The 16,979-nt window shown below is 37.3% G+C and overlaps 1 protein-coding gene across 1 annotated transcript in view; it reads left to right on the top strand.

Annotated features, from left to right (window-relative positions):
• GLRB (glycine receptor beta) overlaps nt 1–16,979 on the top strand; it is a 49,008-nt gene that overhangs the window by 20,399 nt on the left and 11,630 nt on the right. Inside the window, exons 4-8 of the mRNA XM_009636472.2 lie at nt 656–885; nt 3,735–3,817; nt 5,876–6,016; nt 9,387–9,539; nt 15,509–15,801. Of these exons, the coding sequence (XP_009634767.1) occupies nt 656–885; nt 3,735–3,817; nt 5,876–6,016; nt 9,387–9,539; nt 15,509–15,801 (900 nt within the window). The remainder of the gene's footprint in view (nt 1–655; nt 886–3,734; nt 3,818–5,875; nt 6,017–9,386; nt 9,540–15,508; nt 15,802–16,979) is intronic.

The following is a 16,979-nucleotide window of genomic DNA, read 5'->3' as shown; positions in this document are numbered from 1 at the left end:
GAGAGGGAAGTTTCCTCTGTGTAGAGTCTTGGTTTTGTCTCTTTGAGACCTAATCTGTTTCTGCTTTTGTACATGCTACCTCAGTACTTGTGTTGCAAGATGGCATCAGTTTTCCTTGTTACCAAAATGGTCCCAAAACACTGTTACAAGGTCTGGGGCTGTATTCTCTGTGTGTAGTGTAAAATCTATTCTCTACCTGGTCTGTTTTCTGCTTTTATAATGTGATATTTTGCCATCAATGTGCCACTTAACCGAATGGAGAATAACCTGGAATTTACACTCACAGGTTATCCTGATAGAAGCGATATCGTGCCTGCTGCCTGCAGCAATTTAATGTAGTCAAGCTATGGCCTCCCTCTGTCCTGCTGCATGCTTTTCTCTGCCTAGGTAACAGAGGAGTAATATCAGGGAGACAGAAAAATGATCGGGGGGGGGGAGAATTTGGCCCTTTTTAAAAAAAAGTTACCATATTCAAAACATCTACCAATTTATAGTAAACTTAACATTTATCAATGTCATTTGAATAGTGATTACTATCTCTGCAATAGAAAAATCAGGGCATTAACTGCTTTTCAGTCTGACAATGGTTTTCTTTCTCTGTGGGTTTTTGGCTAGACTTTTGGTTCATCTAATATTTATGTATTCTTCCCACCAGGATTATAGGGTCAACATCTTTCTAAGACAGAAGTGGAATGACCCCAGACTCAAACTACCCAATGACTGGAGAGGTTCAGATACGCTGACAGTGGACCCAACAATGTTTAAATGTCTTTGGAAGCCAGACTTATTCTTTGCAAATGAAAAAAATGCTAACTTCCATGATGTCACACAAGAGAATATCCTTCTTTTTATATTTCGTGATGGAGATGTCCTAGTCAGCATGAGGTATTTTACTGATATATTTCTAGTGTACTGGTTTTTAAATTACTTGATATGAGATATATATGCTGTGTTAGACTTAGTAACATAATACAGTTTATGACTAATATTTACATTTATGTGACAGTAAACAATACTACAATAAATTGTGTGTAAAGAAATCAGATGAAGATGTTTTAAAGCATGTCAGCTGATAGCACAGCAAGTACTAGAAATTTGAAGTGTATATACTTTTGTATGTCATGTTAAGCTAACACATTAAGTAAACTAGTATTATTGGAAACAAATCAAACTCTTTTGATAATTGCTTGGATTCCTGGAAGCATAATGAAATGGGTAAGGTGTCTGAAGTAAAGCCTTCAGCAAAACAATATAATTTGCACACCACTTGAATTTCTACAACTAAAGAAAATTATGATTAATTACTAATGATATAGGGAAAGGCAGAAATTACAAAATTTGTGAATATAAATGTTTTGTAAAAGTACCAGGACATAATCCTGTTTAAATTCTATGCCTTAAGGGATATAGATTTTTTCAGAAGACCCCAAAATATTGTTTAATTTCATTGCAATTAGCGCATACTTTTTTGTGGTTTGACTTGGTTTATCAAAGGTATACAACATGCCATAAAAATAATCATCCCCTCAAAATAGCAAATTGGTGAATTACAGATCTGGAATGTTTGTACACACAATGATTTGTAGAGATTACAGTTTCCTAATAGTGAGTGAATTCTGGTGTGAACTGGAACATGCTGCCCTGATAGAGGAAAAAATGATTACCTGAATATACTGCAACTTTACCATTAAGAGGGAACCACTTCTGAAGTTATGGTCACATGAGCTATTTCTTCTTGGAGTAGAAATGGCTAGAAAAAAATAAAAGAGGGTGGGAGAGTCTGGGTTCTTTTTTGCCCATTCCAAATCAGGATGAGAAAACTCAATCTTGAGACTTGTGCCAACAGTGATCAGAAAAGAAAATATATTGGGCAATCAAAGCATTTATATTGGCTTGCTCTGAAGGTCCTGGTTCTGATTTCCATTGTTTATGTAGCAGGTTTTGAAGTCTGCAGAAATAAATTTTTCAAAATAGAAAATCACTTTCAGCTATAAAAGAAATTTACCATTTGAAATAGCAAACATTAAATGAAACACTGAAACTTTTTTCAAATATTGTCCAGGTTGCAGCTATTCATAAATGAGCTTATTTCAGTCAATAGGTTAAGTAAGTGAATAATGAATATTGAGTGAATACTAATAGAAATATTTCTGATGGAAAAATTCTTCTCTGAAAATTTCCAAATAACAAAACCAAATCCAATAACATTTGAAATCAATGTCATCCTCTAAACATATTCTGTTGATTTTAATAACACAGTATGTTCATAAATTATATGTATGCAGGTAGGATTAATTTTTTGAGGCACTTTGGTGACATGCTACTAAAATTTTCATTTTTTTAAATATATCATTGCTATGCCTTATATTTTTAGTTTACAGAGATATCACATATTAATGAAAGAACCTCTAGTTATCAAAATACATGAATGACAAAATGCATATGAGAGAAAGCTGTTGCCTGCATAAATAGTTAAGAATTAGGAAACTGAGCATAGGAATAAACAGCTCGTGCTCATAGGATGGGAAGTAAGCAGTAGAGTCCCACAGAAAAATCTCTTCGGGGTCCTGCACAGTTCGACATAGATCATCTGGAAAACTCTGAATTTGCAGGCTCTTTTGATGATGCTGAAAAATTCAGGATAGTAATGATAAGAGACAACAGTGAGAATTACAAATTAATGTAATGACTTGGCAACAAAGTATGAAATGAAATTCAAAGTAAATAACTGAAAAATATGCACATGGGAAAAAATTATTTTAACTTTACATTAAAACTGATTGGTTTTGAGGTGGTTATTACCAGCTAGGAAAATGACCTTTGGGTAATGATGGCCAGTTCACTAAAAATGCCAGCTAACGGCTCAGTACTGGTTGAGAAAGTGAACTGAATTTTAGAAAGTATTAAGGTTTAAAGAGATCGTCATGCCACTGTATAAATTCATGCTGTCCTTGCATCTTGAATACAAGGTGCAGTTCTGGTATTCCCACTGCAAGAAGGGAGGCAAGGATGGTCAAATGTACAGAACAGTATCCTTTATAAAGAACAGCTAAGCAAGGCAGAACTTTTCACACTGGAAAAAACATAATTGAGGTGGTGGCGTAGAGGTCTCTAAATCGTGAATGGCACAGAGAGAGTGGATGGACGTTGATTTTTCACCTTCTTTTCCAGTAAAAGAACTATGAGGCAGGCTCAAGATAGATAAAAGGAGATGATTAGAGTGTGTGCAGCTTAGCTATGGCATGCCTTGCTGCAGCATGCTGTGCATGTTTACAGTTTACACAAGTTCCAGAAAGCAGCTGGAAGCAAAGCAGCTTCTTGGAGGAAAAAAAAAATCTGTCAAGGTCCCTTAAATATTGAAGCATCATTTCTGGTTTAGGAAGTTCTTGAAGTGCAGCTCTCAGGAGTCTGCCATTGGCCACTGCTGGAGACAGGATTCTGTTCTCTATGGACCTTTGGTTTGGTTAATCTTATGACCTATATGTATTTTGTCATGTATTAATAGGTCTCTAATTTGTGAACTACTATGTGTTTAAAACTCTCTATAAAGTTTTATTCTCAGACTACTAGAGATAGCTCAATTTCAAAAACTGCTACTTATTAAAACTTTGATTATATTTTTCTGCTATTTTGGAAGCTGAAAATCAAATAGCTTTGATTTTTTTTTTCTTACTGCAGTCTACTTCTTACATGAGAGCTCACACTGTTTTTAAATTCCATTTCTGTATTTTCAGATTGTCTATTACTCTGTCATGCCCTTTGGACTTGACCTTGTTTCCTATGGATACACAGCGCTGCAAGATGCAATTGGAAAGCTGTATGTAAAATCAGTCTGTGTATAAAAACAATTGCCTTCTAGACATGCCTGAGAATCAAACAAAGAATTATAAATTCTGTATTGTTCATGTCAACATTTGTAATGAAATTAATATTCACTGGTTCCTACCATCATACATTTCCCTATCAAAAATGTTTCTTACAGTTATGGCACCATCCACTCTGTTTTTAGCTTTTGTTATCAAAAGTAATGACAACTGATGAGTTTTATAAAAACATTTACAAAAAACTTAGTAAAATGGAAACACACAAAATTTGGAAAAAAGAATGTATGGTTTCCCCAGGTAGTTTTAATTTTGCTGCTTTGTAGGTTGATGGGGTCCAGTTTATCCCCTTGCATTGATGATGCATGGTATTGTTTGAATCTCTTTTGATACAATACCAAAGGAAAAGTATTTGATGCCAATACATTGAGAGCATTTAGTATGAAACCTTTTCAAAGTGGTTTCAGGATGTGTTGTGGATGTAGTTGGGCATCTCTTCCTTACCAGTCCTTCCCTGGTCTCTAGGTGATTTGACCTTATGAAGGGGCAGCCAGGTCTCATCTCTGAAGGGCTTCATGCCACGCTGGAAGTTGCAGCCAAAATGTTTCTTAAACCCCTATTCTTTCCTGCTCCCCGTGTACCACGATGTCTACTCCAGCACAGCCTTTTCCCAATACTCCAACCCTTGGTGACCCCACTTTCATGGCAATCTGTTTGCTGAGTAAGGACAAGTGTGAAACAGAGAGAAGGAAGGTGGCTTGCTCCAGCCTGTTCCTGCTATAATGCAAAAACTTTGTTCAGTTGTTACTCCACCAGATCTGGTGGGGAAGGTGGGATTAGGGAAGGGAAGACAAAAGCAAAGAAAGAGCAAGGTTAATCAAACCTGAGCAAGGCATCCCAATGGGGACAACGCTTTCACTGTCCAGTAATTGTTATCATAAAGGCTCTGTGCAGTTTTGTGATTTGCTGTATCTTGTAAGGGGGTGAGATTGATTTTATGAATGAAGCATTAGAAAAACTACTTTTTTTTTTTATATTATCTTCCATCATGGAGCTTTGAGACATTGTGATTTTTATTAAGTTATTGCGAATCTTAGAGAAGTTAACTTATGAACAGTTTACCTTTTTCAATCACAGCTGTTTTTCAAAGATATAAAAAAAATCTGTCTAATACCTCCAGAAAAAGAACAGTTCTTCAAACATTTTTCAGAGGCTTTGAATTGCAAAACACTGCATTCCAACTCCATCTTTTTTATGTTTCCCATCTCTGTTCCCATTTAACACACATTATCTCTGGATTGAGTTAGTCATTAATAAACAGAAGCTAGCAGAAAAATGGCATGTAAATTCATGATTATGACTGCAAATTTAATCAATATTGCTTTATGCTTGAATATTGTGAGCCTAACTTTCACTGCCTCTCACTTGGTGGTGTTTTATATATCATGATTTAGACACTCAGATGTATACTGCCGTCTGTCCGTACTCAGGAGATCATGAAGGCACTGTTGATTTCAGTAGGATGACACATCTACTTAAATGCCTGGTCAAGTATTTCCTGAATGTCAATGCTTTCATGAATCAGGGCCTTTAATCTGAACAACTAAGCAGAAAGGTTGTTTTACACAAAAGCCAAGATTCATCGCAGTAATTGAGCTGGTAAATTCTTTTGAAGCTACTAGGACTTGTGAGTGCTGCTAAAGTTCAGTATATTTTTCATGCTATGCTGAAGTAGCGTATGAATGAATATGGAGGCTTCAAAGCTGTGAGGAATAGAGCTTTGCTTTCTATGTTTGAACAGTAAGCACTGTAACAAACACCTCTTAATCATTGTAATGCTGCTGATAATGTAACGTTCCACACACCAAGTCCAAATTTAGGCCTACATAAAAATTCAGTTGTGGATTATTTAATTTTTGTATTGTAATCCTTTGAAAAGGAAATAGAAAGAAAAAGGGTGAAAGAAATATGATGCATACACTCTAGATTTGCTTGCAGAGTCTACTCTGATTGAGATGGTTCTTTAAACAATTACTGTTATTTTGTTCTTGCAGTTGGTTACACAACTGATGACTTAAGGTTTATCTGGCAGTCTGGAGATCCTGTACAGCTAGAGAAAATTGCTCTGCCTCAGTTTGATATTAAAAAGGAGGATATCGAATATGGTAACTGTACCAAGTATTATAAAGGCACAGGTAGGTAATATAAGTGATTTTCTTGGTAAAAAAACTTTAGGCTTTCTTCAATTACTGTTTAAGGTTAATGGATAATACTCCAGTTCATGTCTTACATTATATGGGAGAAAATAGACTACTTTTAACAAACCAGTAGTTTGTATTATAGTAACTATCACATGTAATTACTTCAAACTAATTTAAACATAGAAATATCTAGGATGAAGATGAGATTAAATGTTTTTCTTGATTTTGCTTACATGTCTTCTGATCTTACTATCACCATTTTGTTTCTATTGTCCTAATACATTTTTATGCTTGTAAATGCCCATCTTTTCTGATAGGATGTTCATGTAGAATTATGACAGTTGCAGCAAAGTAGGATAATTTTGATTTTCTGGTTTCACTTTTGTTCCAGAAGTGGATAGTATTAGAGTGTAACTTCACATGCTTCGCCCTGCAGCTTCTTCCTTTCTTTAAGTGTTCTGGGAAGTTGACATTACAGAAAGCTGCTTACAATCCTCAGCCATGTATTCAATCCTATGATTATTTTCTGAGTGTGGGCACAAACTTATCCAATGGTTTCTGGACTCTGGCTTCTAATGATTTATCTTTTCTACCTTGATTGATTCCTGCCTATAAATATATCCAAACTACTCACATCCTGTGGCAACTGCAAGACTTTCTACAACAACAGAAGTCACTAGGGCATATTTTAGTCAGTGCTCTTGCATCATATAAATAAATCTCCCATTAAAACTCAATGAGGATGGCTGTGGTACTGCAGCTTCTGAGGATCCTCTGCAAGTTTCTCATTGAATATTCATCTGAAGTCAAAGGTCTGTTACTTGCAGTTGCTCCAGAGCTGGATCACAAGTCTGAAGAGATCTTAAGTAACCTTAGTAGATCTCAGAGTTAAGGAATTTAACTTGAAAAAAGGTAATGAAAATTGAAATGAGGTTTGTTTTCTAATTACAAAATCAGTGAGTTCTTACCCTAACTATGTAATTCAGTACCTCAGGTGATTTACCATTTGTAAATAATACGAAATTAGGTCCCTTCAGGAAAATTCTCCATTTGTGAAAGCACAACTAACTGGCAGTGGTTGCATTCAAATCTAAGTCTGGATATGGTAGAATTCTACTTAGCAGTGAAAAAAATATTTTATTCTTAATTAAACAATGAAAAGTAGTGAAAAATTAAAGGGATAGATCTTGCAATTCCCAAATAAAATTCATACAAATGATTGGAAGACTTACATTTTATTTGAGGGGAAAAAGGAAAAATTTACTTAAGATTGCTATCTTGTTATTGAAGTTATCATGATTGTTTTGAGTTTTGCCCTAAATCTGAAATAAAACATCTAAAAAATCTTTACATATTTTAGGTATTTTTAGGAACCTTAAAGAAAAATCTAGGAGTTGTGCACTTTACCATTAAACAGGAAAGAAAATCAGTAGTGTTCTCTCAAGTTTCAGCACCTTGTGACCACAAGTTGAAATGACACTGTGCAAAGGGCTCAGTAAAATGGTCACATTTTGTGTGTCTGTATGTGATTGAACATTAAAGAAAGAACATTAGAGAACTGTCAGAGTGGGTGGAGTGACAGCATAAAATTTTTAAAAGTTTTCATAATTCTTTTACTGCAAATCCTTTTGGTTTGAAAGTTAAGAACAACCACGTTAACCTCATCATCAAGACAGGAATTAATACTTCATTAATGTGAATGGAATATTTTAGTACTATGAGGTATTTTTAAAGGCTATTTTCAGTAATCAGTAGTTGTTTGATTTAGTTTAAATTCTTATGCTGAAGGTATTTAAAAAAGCAGATTTTGCACACATAATTAAAATCAATTCAGTTAAGGATTTTGTCAGGTAATAAAGAGGCAGTATTGCATGTACACGAAAATTTTCAAAATTCTGCTTTATGTAGGAGATTCTTTCCAGTTGCAAAGAACTTAATCTTTACTGCCTATTGACATCAATGGATATTTTATCACACCTACCTAAGTAAGGGTGGCTTTTTGTGCCAATAAATTTATTATTTAAATTTGCAAATTGCATATTCTTTGTTTATCAAAATGTATGACAGATCCAAATAGGACCTCGTGAGCTGAATGGTGAGAGCAATAGATAGTATTCTCTGCATGGTGAAAGATGATACAAGGCCATACAGAATGCATTTCTGGCATAAGGCAAACAAATAATAATTTTGAAGGTCATCCTTTGTTTGAAAATTAAACCTAGAAGTATCTGGAAACTATTCAGAAATTTTACAGGGTAAATTTGTCACACAACAGGTCATTGAAGAGGACAGAATGAACTATGAAATAATGTATAGTGTCTTCTACACAAGGAATTTTTTCCTTAATACTTTACTGTTTTGTTGTTTTGGTTATTGTATGCCCAGACAGCACTTCTAAGATGATTTATCATTCTGCAGAACTTAATTGATAAAATATAGAAGATAAATACATGTATTTTTGACAGATTCTGTCTTCTAAATTAGCTTTGCACCAACTTTATTTATAGATATAGACTGATCTGAATTTTGAAATTGCTGTAATATAACATGCGAATGCCTTTTCCTTGTGATAGAATAGTTTATGAATTTGTGTTTATAATGATATTGTGTTAATATTAACATAAAAATGCCAGTTCTGCTAATTGAGTGAAAATATGAACAGGATTTGTTTTCTGGTTATCAGACTTCCGATCCATCTGTTATCTCCAGCAAAACCTGTAGTATCTGCAGCTTTATTTTTTATTGAATTCATCTCTTAAACGTTTCAATTCTTTAGATCCTCATTTTAAAAGATTTGAGGCAGTATTCCTTGCTTTTAAAATTTATAGTGTTTTTAGAGTCTTTTATAAAAAGTCTGTACCAATTTTAGAAGTCACCTGTACCAGCTTTCAGTACTGGGGGAATCTCTGATTAGAGTCGCATTCAGATCACCTCTTTCCATTCTAAACATTCTACACTAATATTTCTTAATTCCATCCTCTGCACAAGTTAATGCTAAGTAGGCTTTTTAGATGAACCTAGGCTTGTATGATGGCTAGAGCCCTTTGGTTTTATCTGGACTGCATCTCGAAGCCAGCATCAAGATGAGAATCATTTTAACTGCCTGTTACTGAAGCACTGTGAAAAGACAGAGGCTGCCTCATAGAGCACAGGGAGTACCACATGCCTGACCACACTTGGAAGCTATATAGTTCTGTGTTTTGAACATTTTTTTTTTTTAAATTGAACTCTCTGCCTTCATAAAGAAAATAATATCATTGAACTTTTGCTCTTTAACTTAAATAGAAAAAGGCCTAGAAGATACGGATCTGAAGAGGCTGACCTGCAAAGCACATTAAACGTTAATGCATTTATTTCTTTAAAGGTTATTACACTTGTGTAGAAGTAATCTTCACTTTAAGAAGACAAGTTGGATTTTACATGATGGGTGTTTATGCTCCTACACTGCTAATTGTTGTTCTATCCTGGCTGTCATTTTGGATCAATCCTGATGCAAGTGCTGCAAGAGTCCCACTGGGTAACCTGCGTTTACACGTACCGTCACAATCCACTTTAATGCCATTGAGCCATCCTCAGTTGCTTTGACAACATGACTCTGGACACTGAAAGCAACTTCACTTCCATTATCTGCTCATCATTTTCATTGAAACCTCCTCATTTCTAGTCCTCTAAAATCCACCTCCACATTGAGACTTCACTTGATAGTGGTTCCAGTACTTAGGTGCTAAGCACACTGTTTCTACTCCTCTCAACCCAGACAAATCTGAACTTATCCGTGTTTGGGTGATGCTGCAGACACTGTAGAAATATGCAGTTTATACCAATTTGAACATCTGAATAATCAGTAAGAAAGCAGGAAGAAGAGTAAGGCTCTAAATAGCTACTACCTCTTGGAGCAGTTTTTTTGAAGATAATAGAAACAGAATGATGTCTGGAAGAGAATTAGCATCCTTGTTACCTGGTTGGTTGTATTTCATTAGAGACTCAGCTCATGAGAGTACTTCAGGCTCATGCTTTCATGATGCTCTGTACAACACAGTAGGCAGGCCCTTCATTTATTATGAGATAGTAGGACAGAGAGTTAATCAAAACAATATTATCTTGACTAATTGGATTGAACATGGGACTCCAGCTCTGGGATGGCCAGATGTGCTGACCCCAAGAGCTCAATGAAATGCAGAGCCAGGCTCTTGCATCCTGACACTTCTGTTTGGATTTCCATCCCCATGCTGTGACCTCCTCCTCCCTGCTGTCTGGCCTCCCCATTCTCCCCTTTTCCCTGGCACTCCTCCACAGGTCCATATCCCTTATTTTCCAAATCTTTTCTGTGTCCCAGGAGGTTCAGGACCCCAGGGATGCAGTTGGAGAATCCCTCCAGCCCCCTGCCTTCCTCAGAAACCACTGACCCACACTTGAACCTCCACACCCTCACAGGACATGAGTCCTGTGCGGGCTCATGTGTGTCGATAAGCACTGGAGACCCTTGGAGTCAGGATGTGCCACATCACCTTACCAGTCCGTGTCTGTCATCAGTAGAGTCTTGCAGGAGTGGGCAGCTGAAATCCCTGTGTTAAGAGGAAGCTGGAGCAGGGAGGGTGCCTCCTGAGTTTTGTTAGGTGGAAAAGTGTCCACATACACCCTGGCCTGAGCCCCACTGCTCCCATCTCAGGTCATCTACCATGCCTTTTCCTCCTCCACTGGTAGGATGGGCAAAATAAACTAAGAGCTGTAGTAGAGAACCGACTGGAATGCTACCTTTGGCTTCTGAGTCAGTGTTGGCTACCTTGCTGTAATTAAATGTAACAAACCCACTATTTAATTATATTCATGGTATCTTTTTTTCTAGGGGTCTGTTTCAGAATACAAATAAGCTTTATTTTTCTTGACCTTTAAAAATATTGATAGTTACTTGGGCAGGAGTCACAAAGTATATCAGTTTGATAGCAAGTAACAAATATAATCTCTTACCTTGAAAAGTAGCGAGGATGCATTCCATAATGCAAAACATATGATATTTTAAGAAAAAAAAAGCGTGGGGGACATGTAGCATGCCTTAAATTAAAAAGATAGAAACAAGAAATGGAAATATTTTTCCTGTAGTGAGCTCTAATATGTTCAAAACATGAGCTGTGTTTCTACTTTTATAATCCTGCACTTCAAATACCTGACCCGACAGGTTTATTAATTATATATTAGATTTATAAGAGGTATAGTGCTGATTTGTGTAACGTGGATGTCTTTGTGACTAAACTTGCATGCTTATTTATCGTTTGTATATTTTCATTTATTATAAGTGTTTATGGGCTCCTTTTATATATTAGCATTTCTGAAATAATGCATTTTCAAAGATACTAGCCATTGGCCTGTTTATGTCACTTTTCCTGACTTCCCAGAGAAGCAAAAACCACTAAATCTGACCATCCTTTAGTCCTGAGTCAGTATTTAGTAACACAAGTTGATAGCACTGTCACTGGGGTAAGTTTTATGTTTCTCCAGTTTGCAAGGGGGTGGCAAAATAACTCTTCTAGCTGCGTCCTTGAAGATAGTTGACCTTGAAATCTAACAGGATTAACATTTCTGTGTCAAGTGGATGATACCTAATCCCGAAAAAGTGGTACCAGTGGCCACTACACTCTCAGTGGCTAGATACAGATCTCATCAGATGAGAAGCTACTTCAGACTTACTTACAAATACCTTAATACAATCATCCTTAGAATTAAGTATAGTGGGCTACTGCTCCCCATGGCTAGGCATCTCAGAAGTTTCCGGGTGATTTAAGGGTACAAGATACTTTGTAAACCAGTAAGCAGAATACATTTTTGTAGACCAATTAATGTTCTTGGAGAAGGATGCATGTTTGTTTGAAGAAAAAGCCTTTGTTTGTGTGGGAACTAAGTTGCAAGCCCTGTAACATTGCACGGAGTGAGATCATCCGGTGGTAGGGAAGTCCACGAAGGACTCGTACCTGCACAGCTGTGGCTAAGCAACGTAAAGGCCGATGTCACTGAATGCTTCTTTCTAACCAAATGCTGGTGTTTCACCTTTTAATGAGCCTGACAGAGGACTCCCTAGTTCTTTACAGGTAGACAGTGTGCCAGCCCCTGTTTCAAAAATATCTTTCTTTCCTCGGTGCCGTGTGATCCCCAAAGGGCATAAGACCTTCCCTGGAGCCATAGGGATCTGAGGGATGTTGGACTTTTGTCCACGCGCAGCAGCCTGACAGTGTGGAGCGTTAGTCCAGAATGCGGGTAGGGGTACAACAGGGTAACTGAGGGCTTGGAGTGATGATGATATATTCCACACATACAAAGGACAGCTAGAGCTGAGGCCAGGCATGCTCCCGCCCCGTCACTCCTGTCCTCAGATCTGACTTGGTTCTAGTTGTTTCATTTTATAAAATTGTAACAAATGTAGGGTCTCAGAGGAAGGCATAAAGATGTATGTTAGAACTGTAGGATGAAGAAGGGTTGGCAAGAGTATGTCTTTTAGTTTATAGAGTGTAATGAGAGAAGAGAATGTATTAGAGATATCAAATTATAAGGAAAGGAGGACAGAATATTACCTTTTTCAATAACATTAGTGAGATGAAGCCAGACGTTTTTAAAGTAGTAATATAAACCAGAAAATACTGTTTTATACAGCATGTAATTAACCTGTGGAATTCACTGCCAGGAGATAGTGCTGAAGCCAGTAAGTCTGATGGATTCAAAAAAGGGAGATTTATTTATTTGGCAGCACGTGCTGAAGCGCTTTGCTGGATTGGCGCTTTCTGATATTATCCACATGTAACCTTAGTATTTTTAAAACAGTAGCTCTGTACAACCGTGCTTTAGGCTGGGAGCTAACTAACCTTACTGAGAAGCTAAAGTTTGCCATCAAGAGGGATGCCACACTAGGGGCAAAAATGCAGATGTGTTTCCTAGGCCAACTTTCCCTTTACTTCCCAAGCGTAGAGGAAGGAGGTCTGTCCCTTAGTGCTCGCTAAGAAGAAAAAGGCGATTTTCTTGTTTTCTTTTTTTTTTTTTTTTTTAAATAAGTAATCTTGCAGTTTATTTATTCATTCTCCTCGCTCAGTTTGATCCCTGGGCTTTGGACTATGTTAGGTAGGTACCTAGTGCAGATGCTGCCAGAGGTGCAATTTACAACTCTGGTACTAGGCTGGCTCTCCAAGCCATGCCAACTGATCTGGCAGCAAGTGGTTGCTTAGTAGAATATTTCTGTGCTTCTCTCTCACTTTATTGTTACCTTGAAAACCTAGAAGTTTCTCAGACTCTGAGAATGAACTTTTCATCCTAGGAATCCAGGAAAGTGACGATGATGTCTCTTGCTCTACTGAACAAATTGATGAAAGCGCCACTAAAATCTTAGCAGCTAGTAGAATTTATAAGTTAGTTTTGTAGAATTAAATCCAAGATTGTAAGATCTAGTATTTTAAGCTCTATGAAGTGTTTGTACAAATATTTTAAGCACCAGGCATGATGATAATACTCGCATATTAAGATAGTATACACTTCTAAAGTTAGTAGGAAAAAAATTACAACATCCAAGATGTTGAGCCAGTCCATATCATTGGCTAATTTGGTTATTCAGGGTAAGGGTACAGGCAGCCTCTCAGAAGTCTGGCAGAGATGTGGCATGGTACTTGATACAGTACACTGTTAGAGAATGAACAGAAAGCTGGGCATAGGCACAGGTGTCCTTTATATGTTAAGAGGCAACACAGCCATATTTGTACTTGTTATTGCAGTTCATTATGATCCATAATTAGTGTTCAGCCCAAGACAGCTGGAGTTGGTCAGTGAAAATAAATATATAGAAAAAGGAGACTATTCTATGTTGACTTTCTATCTTTATGGGCATGTTTATACTTGAATGCTTCAGATACAGTAGACCAAAAATAAGCCAGAGTGGACGCTGAGGTTTTTTTGTTCGTTCAGTATTTGCCATGTCATTATGATCTGACATAGCACATCTGCCCATTCTGTATTATCCCAGTGGACAAAAAAAATCCAGCTTTGCAATGATACCTTGTTATTACATGTTTCAAAATAAAATACCATAAGATTCTGTATTTTAAAATCATATGATTTCTTTATAGTTTGTCTTCAGTGTTTTAGCAGCTAGTAAGTTGCCCATCTGAGATCAATACCAAATAAATTATCATATCAATTCTAGTGAAATTCAAATGGAAACAGCAGCGAAATAATGATATGTTATTTATGATCAACCATAATTCAATACTTTCATAGGCCAATACAGGTACATTCAGTTTTATTAACATTTTCACATCCTCATTTACTTAAAATGGATCTGAAGAAAATGATCTCTTTATGAATTACAATTTTTTTCATGCTTTGGACAGCACATGTGACCAATATAAGAAACATAGTTAAGACTGAGTATCTCCTTTCGGCCAACATTTTCTATAGACATCAATTACATTTCATGAAGCCACCCACTCATAACTAAAGAAGATTTTTATTGTTAGCGTTCACAAAACCAAGATGGGACATTCTGAACTGGGAGGGTGAAATAAGTTTTCCCCACATGACAGCCATTCCTAAAGTTAGCATCTTCCAAATGTAGCAGTTCATGCTACTTTTGCCATTTCATAGGGGCCTCTCTGAGATCAGGCTTGTATTTTGCCTCTTGCAATTCAAGCCCGGTGTTGATGGTAACATTTGGAAGACTTGTAGGGAGCAGTGCTTTGTTGAAACTTGGTTTGACGATGAGTGTGACCTTTCAACAGCCTTTGCAGATGTATTTTTTTTCATGATAAGGGCTTCCTGAAAAGCCCTTTATCTAGAAAGCTTCCTCTAGATCCTGGAAGCTGAAATAGGAAATGATTGTAGACCCTCAGTCACCTCAGTGTTTTCATCTTCACAGTGAATTGGGAACACAGACTTTTTAATGTGCTGGTACCGTTCTGCTCTTTAGCAAAAACTTCCCTTTCACCTAAGTGTTGCATATCACACTTGTGGACAGGTCATTCAGTGAATTGCCCCTGCCGTAGCACAGTTCAGATTTCTGGGACAACAGTAGCTCTTCAAGTCTAATTTAAAGGACTTGGAGTCTTTTGATTTAATTATCAGGTATTTCTCTTCCATCTTGCTAGACTTAGATGCACCTTATAGGTTAAGTTCCTAGGAAGCCCATTTCCCAGTTGTGTGGTATGTGATGAAGCAGGAAAACACAGCAACCTGTTTAGCCTCACTTATTTCTTTCTCCATTTATAAAATGAAGGTACTCATTATTCATAATTCATCACTAACTGCAATATCCTACGTGAGTATTCAGTTTAACTTGTTCATTAACCGGAGGCATGTACACTTTGTCTATCTGCTGCAAAATACATCGACTGCATTGTGAAGTCCCATTTACTGTTACAAAACATCATTCAGTGTTGTCTCTTTCAGAGGAAGAGCACAGCCAATGTCAATAAGGGTAAGTTTTCTTTGATCAATATATTGTTTTTCTTTCCATAGGTATTTTCTCAGTGCTCAGCTTGGCATCTGAATGTACCACCCTTGCTGCTGAACTTCCCAAAGTGTCTTATGTGAAGGCCTTAGATGTCTGGCTGATCGTTTGCCTTCTCTTTGGGTTTGCATCCCTGGTGGAGTATGCGGTGGTTCAGGTAATGCTAAACAATCCAAAGAGAATTGAAGCCGAGAAAGCAAAGATTGCCAAGGCAGAGCAGGCGGAAGGGAAGGGTGGAAACGCTGCCAAGAAGAACACTGTGAATGGCACAGGGACTCCTGTCCACATCAGCACTTTACAGGTAGGAGCTGCAAAGCTGCGTACGCAAAATCAGCATTATCCTCTGTTAACGCAATTCCAGGAATATACTGTCGTAATAGTTTCGGATAGTGCTTAATCTTAGGAGTGGCCAAGGCATTGAAAACATGCCGGTAATTAATGGCTAGCAATCTGACCAATTGGTCCCTAGTGATTTGGGGTCAGAGGTGCTAAATGAAAAATTTGTCTTTTAATATCCTAGTGCCATGGTTGCTGCTGAGCTTCAGGTAAATAAAGTAGCAAGCAGCTTTACAGTTGCTATTTTTCTCTTAATAAATAGCAGCTGTCAAGCTGCAACTATTCAGAGGACAGGACTCTCAGTCAGTATTTGCTGAGAGCGTACTCAAATAACACCCGTCTCATTGCTTTCCCTGGGATGGCCACAGCTGCACCGCATTGCATGTCAAGCATCTCTGAAGCCAGGAATCCAGCAGTCTTGGCATTTGTAAACAAAAGACAGGTCTGTTTGTCTGTCAAACAGTTCCTGCAGTTCTTGTGTTGCCAGATAGAGTTTATGGGTAAATTGGTCAGATCTCATTATACGGATAAAGATGAGATGTACATCTTGTCTCAGGCCAAAGTTTTCCACCATGATGGTAGCTTCCTGGTATTGTATAATTCCCCCTTTATGCTCCAGGAGTTATCAGACATCCCAGGCCAACTGCTCTCAGTCCTAAGTGATATTTAAATGACATTTATTCTACAGAAGAAAATATGTTATGCTACAATATATGAAATATTAATTTGGCTTGTAGTTTTCAATGACTTGGCAATTTAGATGTGTAAAGTAAAGCTATTAGGCCAGATCCAAGTGATAATATCATTAGCATACAATGTGACTGTAAAGCTCACTGTAAAGGGAGTAGTTTATGCCAGAATGGCAGAAACCCTATCCTAGTATCAAACTGGCATTGCCCCATAACTAATTACCCCCAGTTCAGAGGAGCTGCAGATATCGTAGAGTGGTGCACTTTCATAATTCTCATCTGTGTAGAAGAGTCTCTTGGGAACTGTTTTGGCAGGCAACCAGGCTCATCTTAGAACAAGCCCGTGTCTGCTTTGATTTCTGTGACAAGTAATTCCCCAAGCCCAGGCAACATGGAAACAGAGTAGAAAGAAAGGTGGCTCTGCTACAGTTTTGCTGTGATATTTTTATGTTCA

The sequence above is a fragment of the Egretta garzetta genome, unplaced genomic scaffold (genome assembly GCF_000687185.1).
Source record: "Egretta garzetta isolate BGI_Z169 unplaced genomic scaffold, ASM68718v1 scaffold114, whole genome shotgun sequence".
NCBI classification, from domain to species: Eukaryota; Metazoa; Chordata; class Aves; order Pelecaniformes; family Ardeidae; genus Egretta; species Egretta garzetta.
Note: the sequence above shows the minus strand (reverse complement) of the source record. Positions and strands in the feature narration are given on the sequence as shown.